The 17,149-nt window shown below is 44.8% G+C and overlaps 1 protein-coding gene across 2 annotated transcripts in view; it reads left to right on the forward strand.

Moving 5' to 3' along the window:
- Positions 1-3,774: 3,774 nt before the first annotated feature.
- Positions 3,775-17,149, forward strand: part of PTPRG (protein tyrosine phosphatase receptor type G) — a 413,686-nt gene continuing 400,311 nt past the window's right edge. For both annotated transcript variants that reach the window (XM_030043864.2, XM_030043866.2), the window contains exon 1: positions 3,775-3,947. In XM_030043864.2, the coding sequence (XP_029899724.1) occupies positions 3,863-3,947 (85 nt within the window). In that variant the 5' untranslated portion in view covers positions 3,775-3,862. The remainder of the gene's footprint in view (positions 3,948-17,149) is intronic.

Genomic DNA, 17,149 nt, shown 5'->3' on the forward strand with positions numbered 1-17,149 from the left:
AAAAAAAGATGAAAGTTTTCTTTTATTCACTGTTCCATGCAAACCAGAGAAGCTGATCCTATTCCTTTCACCTTGACAGCGCCCACTATGTTCAACGGTAAATATTGCAAGATTTGCAGACCACCCATCAATCTGGTTTAACTGCACTGTATTATATATCATGTCCCTTTACAATCTCTTCCTACAGTAGCAGTTATTTTAATCACCCCGCAGTACTTCAGTCATTGGGAAAGAATCGGCAGTCCTATCTAATGTACACGCTCCCCAGTCACATGGCACCGGTCCGGCAGAGCAGCATGCTGCTAATGCAGTTTTCTCTGTTTGGATAGTTCAAGATACATCTCCAGGCCAATTTGTACCTGTGTATTGTTGATAGACAGCGTGCCGCAGGCAAAGAGATACTGCAGGAAATGGATTCTCATTTAACCGTGTTTAATTTTGTTCTCTGGATCTCCATCATATATCTTTCCATTTCTCTGCCCACCCAAATTGCTAATGTGAAACAAAGCTACTTCCGCCACTACAGCTCCTAAACTGATGTGTGACGATGCAATGATTGATTTGCCACTCCAGGAAAAGTGGGTCATTGTACATGTACCACAGCATGCTGAACCAAGCCGTCCGTGCCGACATTGGGGTTTTACAGATTTGTTTTTAAAAGTTCAGACCTGAGGGGACTACCGTGAATATCCAGCCTGAACACTTCTGGTTTTTGATGGGAGCACTGCTGTTCTAAAATCTTCCTTAGCAGCTTATAGAGGTCTGAAGTAATTTGTGCTCTTTAGGAGACAGTATTCTGCTTACGTATTTTATATCTTACTTGCAATTTTGCTCCGAGGATGGAAAATGTAGAATTCCTCCAATTCCAAGGTACAGGGGCAGTTTCAGATTTGTCATTTTCCAGGATAGGAAACCCTAAACTAACGTAAAAATGTATTTTAAATATAAAATGGTGTAATTAAGAGCTTTTGCAAAGGATTTTGAATCAGTGAGAAAAATACTGATGCAAACTGCTCTTTGAAAAAAATCCATTTATTCTTCTTTTGTGAGATTGCAATAGTTTTTAATAACTTTTCTCATGTAATGAGACGTGTTCAAACTCACTTTAAGATTGCCTCTTACGGTGCCAGGGAGCCATCATTTGAAGAGGTAAGTCTCAATACTGGAGGAGAACCTGCCTACCTATCTGTTGCATTAGGTCAGTAAAGTTAGGAATCAGTCGCTGAAAGGGGAATATACTGCAGGTTTTTCTTGAGCAGCCCAATAAGTAACTGAGCACAGATGTCACTGCAGAATCCAAAAGGTCAAGGCAGGTGGGGATTTGTTTTTTGGTTTTCATAGGAACAAAAAGTTCAGGGAAATTTAGCTCTTAAAATTTTATCTTTGTTTTTATGAGAGTTGAGACCGACCTCCAAACCCCACCTGTTTTGGGAAATGATTTAATGAACAATAAGTTGGATAAGAACTTTCTTCAGGGCCTATAAATTTTTTGCTTTGTTTTAGATAAACCCTTACGCAAGCGCCTTCTCTGCTCTTTGCACGCCCCAAAGGGTGGTGCCCTCAAGGGCAGAGAACATCTAATCAGGTCCTTAAATCCTTACACTGGTAAAAACACTATTGGGATACACAGTTTCGCCCAGTAAGGACTGCACTTTTAACTTCCCACTGTAATTTTTGGCAGGCACAACCTGGGATGTGGAGAGAAAGTCAAAGGAAAGCCTATGAATGCCTCCTAATTAGGGGCCTTTTGGCTGCAGCGTAATCCACTGATTTGGCACCCTGTGCTGTGTGGGGTAAACCTGGATGGACACAAAGCCACAGCCTGTTCCAGAAAAGTCAGAGTGCAGCAGTGGTAAGTACCCAAGCCCTGAGGGCTCTGCTCTAGTGATCCCTAAGCTGAGGCAGGGGGAGAGAAAATCACTACCATTCCACTGAATAAATATGACTTCTGAATTTTCCTACTCTCTTCCTCCTCCTGCCACCCATCTCCTCTCCTCTGGAAACACCACAGATGTGGAAGGTTTGCAGGTAAGCAAAGACGAGATGGTCACAGCAAATGACAGAGCCAGACCCCAGCACAGCATGCACTGATAAACCCCTGCCAAACCCTTTACCTTCTGAAACAGAATCCCCATAATGGAAATAATTACTAAAGAAACAGACAAAAACTACTCCTGAATGAAATTTAAGCTTCACCAGACCACAGCACCGCCAGGAAATGCCAAGTACAAGCAACCATCCCTTCATCCTGAATTCACACCATTTTCTGTTTCTGTTTCCTGTGCAAAGTTATCAATCACTCAGAAACTGCTGCGGGGGGGGGGGGGGGGGGTGTGGGGGAGGCTGTGGATCAAGATTTGGATGCAGAGTGCCTTGGGACAGTCTTCACCTGACTCTGCAAAAATATCAGTCAACTATCTCATTTTGAGGGGGATTTCTGGAAATATGTAGTATAATGCACAATACTGGGGGAAAAAACAGCAGTTTTGTGGGGGACCTCTGGCAATACCCAGAATGATGCATATTATTGGGGGAGAAAAAACCTATGTGATTGGGGCGGGGGGAGGCAGAGGGGGGTCTCTGGCAATACCCAGTACGGTATTGGGGGGCAAAAAAGCTGTACGATTTTGTGGGGGACCTCTAGCAACACCCAGAATGATGTACAGTACTGGGGGAGGAAAAAAGCTGTATGGCTGTGGTGAGAATTTCTGGCAATACCCGGCACAGCATTAAGCTGTACGATTTTGTGGGGGACCTCTGGCAATACGCAGCGTGATATACAGCGCTGAAGGGGACAGAGGAGAACTATATGATTTCGGGGCGGGGGGGGGGGCAGACACCCCTGGTAATACACAAAATGATGCACACGACTGGGGGGGACACGGACACCCAACACCAAGCCCCGACCCCCTGCAGCATGCACGGAGGGCGGCACAACGACACAAGTAACTTCAAACAGATACCGCTTGGATAAGAGCGCAAAATGCGAAATTACAAACGGCAAATTACCTCGGCTCAATTACACACTTTCTCCCACACCCGCCGCTGCCGGCAGCGTGTGTCGTGTCGTTCCCCCCCCCCCCCAAAAAACACACACTCCGCAGGCAAAGGGGCGGGCGCCGCCGCTCCGCGGAGAGTACGCGGGCCGCGGAGAGCACGCGGGGCAGCGGGGCAGGGCGCGTGCACAACGAGCGGGATCCATCCGTCCGTTCCCCCCCCCCCCCACCTCCGCGACGCGCGGCCGCGCGCTCCCGCCCCACCGCCGCGGCCGCTTTAAGGGCGGCGGGGGCGCGCCGCCGGGGCGCCCGGCGCGCCGCCGCTTCGCCTCGCCTCGCCTCGCCGCCGCGCCGCGCTCCCTCCTCTCCCTCTCCCTCGCCCCGCTTTAAAGTCTCCGCCAGGATCCGGGCTTCGCCCGCCACTTCCTGTACGGCAGGATGGAGCGCGCCGGGGCCCCGGCTGACCGCCGTCCGCCCGCCCGTGCGCGGAGGCGGCTCTAAGCGCCCCGTCCGCGGCATGCCGCGCTCCCCGCCGCCGCTGCCCGCCTGAGCCGCGCCGCCCCGCGCCCCGTGCCGCGCTGTGCCGCGCCGTGCCGCGCGGGGGGTCCCCGCGCCCCGCCGGCGCGCCGTCTCTGTCCTCCCCCTGCCCCACGGCTGTGGGATTTTTTTTTTTTTTTTTTTGCCCCCCCCGTTGAGGAGGCGAGCAGGAGCCCCCCGCTTTCTCCCGCAGGAAGAGGGGTGCGGGGAGAAACTTATTTTCAACAAGTTTGGGGTTTTTTTTTTCCTTTTTTTTTTTTTTTTTTTTACCCCCCCCCCGTGCGTTAATTATTTTAGCCCCTCTCCCCTTTCGATGTGCGGCTTTGGACATGCGGAGGCTACTGCAACCGTGTTGGTGGATCTTTTTCTTGAAAATCACCAGCTCCGTGCTCCATGATGTGGTGTGCTTCCCCGGTGAGTGAGCACGGCGGTTGGGAGGGTTCCCGGTGCCTTCGCCACACGTGTCCGCGACCCCCGTGGGGTGCCGGCGGGGCACGCCGCGAGTGCGGAGGATGCGCCAGGGATCGCGGGGGCCCCTTTGCCCGGGTGGCCCCGACGTCGGCTTTCCCCCCGGCTCCGCAGCACCCTCCCGGCTGCGGGAAGCGCTGCCCGCGAGTGGGGCCGTGCGCGGTGCGTGGGCTCGGTTCCGCGCTCCCGGCGCCGTACCCCTTCTCTCCGGTGCATTGCAGCCCCCGACGGCGTGGGGCGGGCGGAGGGGGTCCTTGTGCGGTGCCCTTCTTTCGCGGGGCTGCCTGGGGGCTCCCTTTGTGCTGCGGGACCGCCGCCCGCCGCCCCGAAGGGAGCGTGACTCCCCGCTCCCATCCCTTGTCGCAACCCCCGTCCCCCGCCAAAAACTTAGTTGGGCGCGGGTCTCTGCCCTCCCCACCCCACTCGTGTCCGCGGTGGGTGTCTCGCCGTGCCGGCACGCTGACCTTGGCAGGGCGGGGGGGGGGTGCGGTGCTGCGCGCCCGCTCCGCACCCGGGGCTGGCTCTGTGCAACACCCCCCCCACCCCACGCACGTGGGAGAGGGGTTACGCGGGCGGGGAGCACCCAGCGCCCACCGTGCTTCCGCCCCCCCCCCTTCCCACCCCGTGGCTTGTATCTATGCATCGCTCCTCGCCCCCCACCGAAATGCAGGGGCCGCGTATAACGGTGGTCCCTCGCCGCGCCCCGCGGTGGGACCCCGTGTCCCCCCCCGTTCCCCCCCCCCCCCGGGGAGCGCCCCCGGCCCGGGGGAACTTGCAGCGCCCGCGCGGGGCTCCGGCTCCCGCCGCCTCCGCAGTGCCCCCGGCCGGCCGCCAGGGGCGCTGTCGCCCCGCCGGCGCCCCCGCGGGGCCGCGCGCACCCCCCCCCCCCGCCCCTCGCCCCTCCTGCTGGCAGCCCCGCTGAGGCAGCTCTGAAGCACAGCGGGGCCGGGGGGGGGGGGGGGCGCTATGTTGTCGTGCCCTCCGCCTCATCCTGCGGCTGAAAGGATCTTCTTGAAAACTGCTTAGGTACCCCCACCCCCCCCCCCCGAGCGCCCCCAAAGTAGTTTGTTTATTTAGTTTTTCCTGGGCTTCCCCCTTCCTGGCAGTGATGGGGCGGGGGGGGGGTCCGCGGGGGGGGTGTGACCTGGGTGGCGTGGGTGTGATGTGAGGGGCCTTGGGCAGGGCGAGCCCCACCTTCCCCCCCCCCCCCCCCCCCCCCGTGAGGTCCTCGCCCCGCGACTCCTCCGGTCCTTTCTGTGGGCTCCTGATGCAGCCCGAGTCGTCGGCTGCGCCCAGGTGCACAAGTGTGAAAAGAAAGAATTAAATTCTGGAAGCTTTGTAGGAACTTCCACTTCTCTTTCTTTTTTTTTTTTTTTTGTTTTCTTTTTTTTCCTAAAATACACTTTCTTTCTAACCCCAAACACGGAGATAAGCAGATAGACCCGTCATATCCCAGTCCTTCCAGCAGTTTCTCACATGGTAAAATGATTTGAAGCAAAAAGAAAATAAGTTGGAGAGAGGGTTAATACCTCTGCAGCTCTTGAAGAAACATTTATCTTCTTTGTATTGATTTCTTCTCAATTTCAGCCCTCAGAGTAAAGCCTTTCTCTCTGGTTCTGATATATATTGTACAGTAATTACATCTAGAAGGCAGGCTCCAGGAATGCTTCAGGAAAACAAGCTATGATGTAGGTTTAATATGACAGTATTGTACGACTTGCTGATTTAGATCAGTGATGTTTGAACCAGATAATATTTGCATTATGGTTTGAATATAAAGATGAATGCAAGCAGAGAGCGGTAGGTCTATGGACATTTGCTGTGTCTAGGTAAACTCTTTAACGCTAGAAGCCATCAAACAGCTGTGTAATACTTCAAAATGTTTCAGGGCTGTTCACTGCTAAAGGTTTGCTTGGAAAGCAAACTATTTTCTAGAAGGGCTTTTATGCATTTGGTTTTCGTGCAGAGCTACTGTGTCAGACCTCAGTGACTTGCTTACTCTTTTATGCTTTCTTCTGAAAAGCCGTAATATCTGGGGGAGGTGTGTGTGTGTGCGTGCGTGCGTGCAAGGGGGTGGTAAGTGAAATGTCGTGATAAACGGGGACGCTCCAGACTCTGATCCGGTACATCAGAGATGCCCGAGGCAGGAAAGCTGCAGGGAGGATCTCGGTGGACTGTAACAGGACATTGGTGCTGACAATATCCAATGGCAAATCATCGGAATTTGTGTTGGCGGGGAATCCCGGCCAGATATTAACCATTTAGTATCTATCACAACTGTTTCAGTACCTTTTCATAGCATTTTCTAGAGAGAGCATTAGAGAATTAAGGTATTTGTTATTTTATGTGTTAATTTACAAACACCTTCCTTCCTTCCACTTCATATCTATCTCTCTTTAGATGAAAGAGAGGTCACCATTTATTTTCTCCCCTGCAAATCACTTTACTTTGTGAAGAGACATAAAGGCTATTTTTTTCTTTGTTCAGCAATGATAAATGAACCATGTAGAAAATAAGTCTTTGCAGTGTTCCTTTGTTAGGAGGATTGTAATAGGTTTTCACTGTTTAAGTAGGTGGTTTTGTTGCTGTTCCTTTGGTTGCAATAAGAGGAAAGAGTCATTCTTGTACAAAAAAATATGTGGGTAAGGTTTTGCTCTTTCTGAAGTGTTAAGTTTAGTGCATTTCTCTGTGGGCTTGTCACTGGCAATTGCATTGCTTAATAAATCAAACTAAGACAAGGTAAGAGAGGTTGTTTCCATGGGGTCTGTTTGCTCATTAATCTAAATTCACAGTACCAAAAATCAGTAAGACACAAATATGAACATTACTGTGATATTCTTACTATGTAGTTTCTCAGTGCTTTGCCAAAATACACAAATATTTTTTTGTAAAGGAAAAAGTACACATTTGTGCAGTTCTTAGCTGTTGCTGTGACAATCCTGTCATCTAAGGAGTTACAATTGTTAGCATTTTCTTAGGCTGGATGCATAAATGAAAGTCATTTTCTTAAATCTAGATTAGCTCTTTGGTAATGGATCAAATTGTTGCTGACCTGGTAACTGCCTGTAAATTGGTTTTGGATTTTGAGTCTTCATAGTTCTGAGTTGAGAGTTAATTTTGCATGTAACTGTCTTCTGCTTGGAGGAAAAAATATATTAGGAGCTTTTCCCTATGAACTAATCAAATGCTACTTCAGATATTTTTAAAGGTACAGAGAAGACTGGCTTTGTTTATTAAAAGATTTTACAGAGCAAGGTGGGTTGTGCATGTAGAGAAATACAGAACGTACAGGAGAGGGCCCTCCAAGACTTTATTTAGTCCTGTGGCTTTTATGAAGATGACACTTCTTACATTTTAATTACCCCTTATTTTCAGTGCCTTTTTAAAATACGCTTTATGTTACGGTAAGTTGCTAATGGAGTCCTTGCAGATAAAGAATGTCAAGTGAGCCTTCCCAGGCTGTAAGAGCTGAGCTTGCTGGTATGCTTCTGTGGGGAAAACTCAAGGGAGAGCTTTGCTATCCGTTAGCAGGTTTACAGGAGCTGGTTTGTGGTTAACAGAGCCTGGACACAGCTTTCAAAAAGTCTTCAAGTAGTCACAGGAGCTGTTGGCACTAGCAGCCAGAGTAAGAGGCTTCCTAAGTTGAGGTGGGAGGAATAGGCATCATGGAAGGAAGGGATTTCAGTGTCTTCAAAAAAGATTGGAACACAATTTGAGGGTGACTGGAATTCCCTCAGTCATATTGGGGTGTTTGCAATGTCTACAAAGCCTCTATTCAGACTGGAGACATTGCTCTGCTTGGAAGAGCGAGAAGGATTTTTGCCTGTGTGTATGAGTTAGGGTTTCTATTACTGCGCTCTCATCCCCTATCTCCTCTCCTTTTTGTCTAGGAAATGGGGATGAAAGGGGTTTTGATCATGTTCAGAAAATGGATGTCTTGGTCAGAGCAGCAAGGAACTTCTGTGAGTCTAGCACAGAGATGTCATGTCATTCACCTGTCCCTCCAGCATCCCTGCTGGGAACCTCTGGGGAACAAATAGGTCCTGCTTGGTACCATAAAAATCACAGAAAAACACCTATTGATTTCAGTAGGGTGATGGTTTTGCTCCCAGTTTCTGGGTTTTTGCAGGGACAAGCGTTGTCTGAAGTTATGTACATGGACTCGGTTAAAGCTGTACTGTTACGAAGTTGTGCAAGTTTAATAGTTGGCGTTTGTTTCCAATTACAGAAAAGACAGATAACAATGAGGACTCTATCCATCTTATGATCAGTGCTTAAGGACTAACATAGAGTTTTCTGAAATAAAATGTTATTAACATTGACTCTAATTCCAGTGTTCAAGTTTCATGGTTAAATTAAAGAAATTACTTCAAACTATTAATCTCAACTGTTCTTGGAAAAAATGCTAATCATTTGGTTGCTGCTTTTTAGCAGCCAAATGAACATGTGGCATGATGTGCTCTGAAGCCTAAGGGTATAGTAATAACACTGTACTTTAGCTAATATATAACTTTAATCTGAGAAATTATGAAAAAATGAGACTAATTTCTGTTTGCCTAAGTTACTGTGCTTCCATTTTTAAAGATCAGAGATGCTCCTGTGTGTTGACAATTGTAATTATTTATATTTACATGCCATGCTACTTAAAGTTTAATTCAAAAACAACAATTTTTAAGTATTTTAGGAAGTGGAATCTCATCAGACAAATGTTCTTAAAAGATGCAGAGTCATCTGAGGATGCAGATATGCACCAAACGGGTTAATTTATGGTTTTGTATATCCCTTCTGGGGACTGCTTGCTGCTTTAGGTGCCTAAACGTATTTACAAATTTTCCCTTCTTCATGAGGTAAACTCCTGTCAATGTTTTGTCCAAGTGAAAATTGTGGACCTGCATCTTCTTGCACCAGGTTGACAGGAATGGGACTTCATTGATTGCCAGAGTTACTCCCAGGAAGAATTGGCCTGTATCAGCTTTGTAGAGACATGCAGGGGTTGGAAGCAAAGCAGAGAAGTAAGATGTAAATTAATGCACACTTTCATACTAAGCAGAGGAACCTGGGGTGTGGCCCACTGGAAATGCTCAACTAGAGAATAACTTCTGATGAAAGCAACTAGCTTTTACATTTGTGTGTCAGTAAACCTTTAGAGGGGGGAAAAAAAAAACCCACAGAAAAATGATCCTTGGTTGCTGTTAATTTTTCCATTACTCAATATCTCGTGGTAGTGCTGATGATTATGTTATCCATGTAGGCTACAGATACCCATCCATGTTACTTGCCCTGGGGCAAGTCAAACTGGCTTCTTTCTTTTAATGCTGCTAACACATGGTACAGATCTCCAAAGTGATCTTGCCCCACTTCAGTGAGGACAGGTGTACTCTTGGATGAATCAGGGCTACGTTGGTCATGTCTTCAAACGCTTGCCTTTCAGTGTAAAGTCGTCTTGTTGAGGCACAGCTGCCAGGACACAGTGGATTCCTGGTTTATGCCTTGAGCTGTCACATATTTGTAGCCTAAGCAGAGGCTCTTCCCACCCAGAAAGTGAACAGATGAATGAGGGTGTAAATCGCAAGCACAGCAGTGAAGATACTGCAGTACTCCATGGGTTGGGTATTCTTGTTTCATTCTTCTTTTTCTCTGATTGCTAGCAGTATTAATGGCAAGCTGAAGGAAGCAGTGGTGGGGAATAAACTCCCCATCTGACTGGAGGAGGAGGAAGGACAGAGGGCAGTAAGGAAACCAAGTTTGTGCAATCACTGTAAGATACGTTTTTATTACACTGAATGGGCTCACCTTATGGCAATTTGAATTAGTCTTCAAGTGAACTATGGTTAAAGTAAAATCAGTTAGTGCATGGCCTTTTTTTTTTTTTTTAAATGTGGTTTTATTATGCATCTCTAAGTTTGCTTGGGAGTTGAAGTACTAGCGTTCTTAATTATCAAGTCATTTGAATAACGATGAACCGTTTTCTAGAACTTAAAACTTGACCGCATCGTGCACCTGCCAGCAGTACTGACACATAAAATCTCAATTGATGTGGGTGTTGCAGTTTTTCTATGCATAAATGCTGCAGTGATGCCTGAATATGTTTATCCTGTGCCAGTGCTTGCTTTGAGGGACTTTGCATTCATGGCATGGAGGCCTTTCTAAAGAAAATCTAGGTGTTTTGAGACTTGGACACTTAGCTTAGGAAAGCTGCTTTGAAAAATCCTTTTCTCTGCTTGCAGATATGTAATGAACGAGACCTTGAGCCCTGAAGAGCTGCATTGGTATTTAGGAGCAAAATGTGGGATGTTATTTGGTCTTGTGGCAGCTGTTCTATTCTCTTTTTTTGAAATAAAATGTGCCTGTCTCCCTGACAGAGTGTTGTTAAAGTTCTTCTGTTGGGAGTCAGTTTGTTCTGCTGACAGTAAAGGAAAGCTATCTGGTAACTCCTCGCAGGCAAAGCGGACAGTTGTTCAGTTTTCCCACACTTCACTCTTTCCATCTTCTGTCCTTGCAGGAGACTTGTAAGAGACATATAAATTGCTATAGTACTTGCTTTAGTCAAAGCAGTGCCTTGCCCTTTCCTTACTCCTATAAAAGCACCTACAATTTGGATTATTGTTTTTTAGAAGTCTGAAGTCTTAGACTTGGAGTTCTTGGTCAGTTAGGCTGGTTGAAAAGCAGTGTTAGTAGTCCCAGAGTGGAAGAGGACTTCACTGTAACAAGTGGTGAACACTGAATAAGCAGGATATGAAGGTAGAATCACTTGTGCCAATGTACTGGGTAAGCCGTTTTTCTACTGCAGAGGTAAATAGAAACAGTTCTGTCCTGACCCTTGCTGATCCTAAACAGAAGCAAGTTATTTTCTTTGGGCCTCATTCCATTTCTTTAAAACAAGGATGTCAGTGAAGTAACCCCTGCACCACTGAGGACCAGTGCCTGCCTTTGTGTCAATTTGGTGTGCTTAGAAATGCTCTCCTATTAAATCTCTCTCCCCTCCCACCCCCCCCCACCCCCCCCCCCCCCTTCTGGATTTTAAAATAACTCATTTTATATCTTAGGAGGTAGTGAAGTTAGTGGTACACATGTCAAAATAAATAAGTCTTGGCTAAGAGTTTCTTAGAGCAAGTTTAGTGATTTTTTTTTGATGGATGTATATTTATATAAGCCTCAGTTTAGTGGGCCTTAGCATGAGACTGTTGTGTCCATCTGTCTGCCCCCTACCCCCACCCCCCGGAAACTCCAAGTTGAGACAATAAGATTCCTAGTAGCTTTCAAGTAATTAAGTACAGATCTACATTGCTGTCACAAGTAAGTTTACGGATTAAATTTTCGATAGACTTCCATTGGTATTTAGATTCCTATGGTGCCTTCAGACTTTTGGAGATTATGGTATAGATTTACTGCAGGCAAAGTAGAAATGAGGGTTTGCCCAGCAATGATGGCCTCTTAAACATTGCATCCATTTAGTCGGTAGGCAAAGAGAACCAGTCGAACGTTTCTTCTTGGCCTCCATGCTACTTATAACTAGTTTACTTATTATTCTTATAGTGCAGTAGCTTGTGTATTTTGTATTTAAATCCATGCTTAAAATACAACTAAAATTTGCCTGTTGACAGCAGTTGCATCATATTTTAATTGGTGAGAATTGCTAATGGAGTGTTCAGGTTCTAAAATTAGTTGTTTATTTTTCCTTTCTTCTCTGCCCAAGGGTTTTGCATCAGATTATATGGCTTCTGTATAACTGTTTGTGTTCCAAAGCAACACCTTTGTGCAGTTTTAGCTATTTAAGTAAGTGTTAAAAGTATGGGCTCAGTGACAGCAGTTTCAGAAACTGACTTTTAAAATTGTTTCTTACTACATTGTTTATGCATTGTAAAGTGCGTCTCTTTTGTTTACTGTGAATTAATTCATTGTTATCTTTGTAAACCTGGGGCACAAAATGTGCAAGTTTATAATGTTTTATCTTGGCATAATGGCAAGTCCTCAGCTGCTGCAAATTCTCATAGCACGATTGATGCTACTGTTTTTGTGGCAGCTTTCATCAGGTGAGGATTTGCGCCATAACCCTCATCATGACATTATTCTGAAAAATGACTATGCATTTGCTTTTCAATATTTCCATAGGCTGGCTTTGTGTCAAAGGTGCACAGTTTTGATACTGTGTTTATTTATGCTTCTTGGAGGGTTTTTCTTTTACTGTGTGGTGAAATGCAAAACTACCTCTTTGTATGATTTTGCTTGCTGTGAACTAGAGGTGTCCAGTCCTTCTGTTAAAATTCTGGCTTTTTGGAGGACACTTGTTTTGTGTATCAGTCCTTGGAATTCTTCTGTTGCATTGTACCTACTTTTTTGACTAAAGCTGTGGCTGTTGCAAAGGTATTTATGACATTTTCTGTCAACAGCTTTCGGATGTTTTTTAAAAATTATTTGTTTGATGCTCATTTTGAAGAGATACTCAGCTTCTTTTCCTTGAATAAAGTAGTTACCAAAATAAATAAGCCACCAAAAAGTGGTTGTTTGAATTATTCACTGTAGCTGTGAAGCTCGAACTACAAATATACAGTGACTTTAACAACTGTCTTCTATCTGTTTCACTTTTCTCCACTAGTTTAGAGTATTCTGATATTTTGTTACTGTGAAAGTACTTAAAAATTACAATAAAACCGTGTCACAATGTCCGGATTAACTCAGTGACCCGAACTCCACAAGCCCATTAGCTATAAGATTTTTATCCAGTCCTTGAATAATTTTTGTAGCAATCTTTTTTGCCTTTTCTCCAATTTTTTTCCAAATTATTTTTGGGAAGGTGCACATGAGAACCGAACACTAGTCTTATATCATATATGCGTGATGTTATTGCCCTTTCTGTTTGTCCAAGGATTTTCAGTGGCCTATTTTTCTGCCACAGCAAGAAAGTTCATGTTGATTGTTTGCCTAGTATGACTTCTAGATGGTTATTGGAGTCAGTGCTGAACAAAATAGTCTGCTGTTCAGTGGATGTGGCCTGGATCACTAATTCTTAGGGGTTTTAACTTTATTAAAATAAACTCTTTGAATGTATCTCGGTTTTTTTATGTGACTTGAATACTGCTATAATGGCAATTTTAACAATAGAAGGAAAGGCAGGCCTCTTTGACTGAAGTCCGCTGCGCTCTTAGTGTCTTAGATGCATGATTTGTTCTGGTTTTGTTTGTTTCCTTTTGTGGCCCAACAGTTTTTAAGGGAGTAGCAGTCAGTGCATCCCATAGTAGCCCAGGTGCCTGTTGTAGAGTTATCTAAAATTGGTATCTTAGGTTTTGACTTCTGCTAAGCATTGTAAACTGAAAGCTTCACACAGCTCCAGGACATGACTGTGACCTTCTGGTCCCAGTTACCACTGTTGTGTGATAACACTGATGTGACTAACACTTGAGCTTCATCAGAAACTTGGAGTGGGGATTACGATTTGGATGTAACCCTAAGAAGGCAATAGATTTCTTAGGAATGTGGGTTTTTTCCCCATCCATTCCCTCACCCTGTTACCATTACTCATGCTGCTGTTTTTGGTAGAAAGCGCTTCTTGTAGTGTCCTCATTTTCTTCTGCTACTGGATGCAGGTGGGGGGGACTGGTTATTGAGCTAGTTGCAAGAATTTAGAAGATTTGCTGTGTTACTGTGGCCCTGTTTCCATTAGGGTGGCCTCCCTTGGATGTTTTTAGCTTTCCACCTTGGTTGTGTTTGTCTTGGGCAAACTTGCACCATGCATCAAATGAGGAAAAACAATCCCTTCTCCCCCAGCTAATATTATCCTGTCTGGGAAGAGCCTGGTGTCTGTGAAGGTAGATGAGAAGGTGGAGGAGATCCTTATGACCTCCTTATGAAGTAGAGAGGGAGTTCAATCTTCCAAATATGAGAGCCTTCACCAAAAACCACTGAGAAGACCTGATCCATACCTTTTGGCTAATATTGGATCAGGTTCTGGCATGCTGAAAGGATCATAAACTTAATCGTGCTTGATCGATATTGATACTTCTCGTGTGCTTCAGGAGGACAGAGTGTAGTATGAGCCAGGCAGGCCCTGGCAGTGCATGCTGCCCGAAGAGCAGAAGGGAGTGACCAGGCAGTCTGCCAGGAAGGTTTTAACTAGCCTTTAAAGTGATGGACTAGATGGCCATCACCAAAAGTCCCTTCCAGCATTCTTCTGTCCTGCACATACTCTTACTGCGCACCCTAAGCCCCTGGTTGCCCCTGCTCTGTGTCGGTGCTGGCCTTGGATTCTGGAGGAGGAAAGCATATCGCAGCTGCTGCAGCCTGGGAGAGACTCATGGTCAAAAAGCCTCTGCTGTGCGCGGAAGGGGAGCGTGATGCCCAATGTTATTACTTGCTAGAGCGTGAAGCCTGCAAGTAATGGTAATACAAATGTATTTCAATTTGTAACCTGGCCTTCTGTATCAAGATTGGACTACTTCTATTCTGTTGCACATGTGCATCACTTGGGGAAACATGCTGATAGTACTTAACATTTAATTGCTTCTCTTGATTTTATTTGTAAATTAGAATCTAGAGGATCTGTAAGAAAAAAACCAGTAGAGCTTAATTGGACAACATTTTAGAGTAACTAAAAAAAAAAAAAAGAGACATGTAGCTTTCCAGTTTTTGGAGCTGAGACAAATGCAAACTTACTTATTGATCCATATATATGATATCATATTTTAACTACTGTCTAAACCGGAGGTCGTGTCTATACTAGATTGCTTAAGAATCTGTCTATCTTATCACATCTTGTACTCATTTATAGTTGTTTCCATTTCTGGCTTTGTTGGAGAGACAGCTAGTGTTTCAACCTAAATTAAAATCAATAAGAAGCAATTTCGTTTGTTTTTTAACTACTAGAGCAAGCTTTTTTTTTTTTTTTTTTAGTAAACCTCTGTACATTCAACTAAGTCACTTGGTTCTTTCCATCAAGATAATTGCCAGACCTCATTAATTCCTAATTTTTGCATATGTAGGAATGGGTTTATTTTCCAGTGTACCTAACAAAATGTCAAATATGATTTAAAAATAAACATGTATTTTAAATCATCACTGAGGAATAAATGCAGTAAAGAATACTTGGCAGTTAGAAGTAGTTTAAAAACATCTTGAGGGGAAGCATATGCTTGGGGCCTGTGGTGAATGCTGTTGACTCGGAGTCCTGCACTGGCAGGGTAGCACAGGCTTCCCCTGGTACATTTGGGCAATGTTCTGCAGGGATGACTTGAGTGGAAAAAGCAGAGTCTGGATCTCTATACCTTCAGTCCTTGGCTTGGATATTTCTGCATCACACCAATTCACGTAAGCAGCTGTTGTCATGTTGTCAGCTGGCTTTTACCACACAGCCAGCAGATTGCCAGCAATAACAATTAACCTGGGTCAAATTCAGCATGGAATTCAGGCTGAAGCAATGTTGGTACTTCCTAGATAAGGCAATGGTGAACCATAATATAATATTAGAGTAAATATCTGAAGGTAATGCTCTGATGAAGTGTCCAAAATACGATGTGTTGCTGTTCTGGTGAGTTGATCACAGGGTGCAGGAAATCATCCTCTTCAGTTTGCAGTACAGGCTGCCCAAATGGAGAGGGTTGGACACGTAACTGTGTAAGGGTTGCCCTCTGTGTTCAGGAAGTTTATGAAGGCTCAGTTTTCACTGGCAAGGCTTCCTGTCACTGATGTAGGTATCCAGTTGGAAGAAATAGTTTGTGTCTTAAGAAACAGCATTTCCAGAAAGGGTAGACCAGCTGCTGTGGTGGAGAACCTGGCTTTTGCGTGGAAGCTTTTGGTAAGGTGTTTGTTCCACCTCTTCTGGGTGAAGTGAAGTTCAGCATCTAGCAATGTTAGGCCAGTGTCTATATGAGCATTTATATTCTTCTGCATCTTGTTTTAAATCGTGCAAGGTGAAACTTGAGTCCCTGGAAAAAAGAATGCCACTATTTTTATCAGGTGGTTCTTCGGGTTGCTGTGATCTTGCCCAATGCTTCTCATAATTTCAGAAATTTTTAAGAATTCCTGGATTTCTTCATTCAAATACAAGAACATTTTGGATGGTCTAAATCTCATTTCCTGTTTAACTTTCCTTTCAAGTTCCTGAGTATTATAAGCGAGCTACCTGTTACTTTTAATCTCTTGAGTTCAGTTTTCTTTCCTCACCTTATTCTTTTGCTTCTACTTGGTTTGATTCAGATACGTTCATGAATCAAGGAAGAGGGCAAACCAAGGGCAAAAAGAGGCAGATCTGGCTACCCTGGTAATCAAGGCAAGAGTCTGTTCCCTTAAGTAAACTGCTAAAGCAGTGTTTAGTAGGAACAAAAATAATTAGTAACTAGATGACACTGATGAAGAGCATATTTCCTTCATCCTTGAAGGCAACTTAAGAGTTGTGTGTGGATTTGTTGTATTTGATAGCAAAACAGCAAACCATTTCTGTTTAACTAATCACTTAAAACCACACAGGAATTTTATATTTATGTGCCAAGAAGCCAGCTGTGCTTAAAAATATATGAGCAGACCTGGTACACAGTGATCCAGGAATATAAGGTAAAAGTGACTTGTCCACACACTAGTGACACTTATCATAAGTGAATCCCAAGCCATAGTTCAATGCAAGGAGTAATACATTACAGCACAAACAGACTCTCTGTCAAAAAGGTAATTAATACCTCATGTCAAACACTATCTGCATGTATTGCTTTGTCTATTTCATGTTATTAAGCAGTGTGACCTTTTCCTCTTTCAACAATTATCTTTCAAGGTGAAAACCAACTTAGGAAGAAAATTAACTTATTTTTTTTCATTGGATCTGAGGAGTCTTATAGTTTTGCAGTAGTCTTGATTACACCTTCACGCTTTACAGTTTTGATTGCTATCTTGATCAATGACTCTTCATGTCTGCAGTTTGAGATTGCATTCCCCTATTTGCTTCTGTATTTGGGAGACATCATCAGGCATTTTGGGTGCAGACTGTGTCTGCAGAGCCAGATGAGGCTTGTAAAATGCACGCTGTCAACTGGTAACAACTCTAGCTTGTCTCATTTGCACTCTATTAGTAACAAATTCACTTGCTAAATAATTCTGTTCTGATCTTCAGTTTTTAATTTACCTGACAGTTGTGCTTTCTGTTGAACTGAGACTGTGAGCACCCA

The sequence above is a fragment of the Aquila chrysaetos genome, chromosome 20, assembly GCF_900496995.4.
Source record: "Aquila chrysaetos chrysaetos chromosome 20, bAquChr1.4, whole genome shotgun sequence".
In the NCBI taxonomy this organism is placed as follows: Eukaryota; Metazoa; Chordata; class Aves; order Accipitriformes; family Accipitridae; genus Aquila; species Aquila chrysaetos.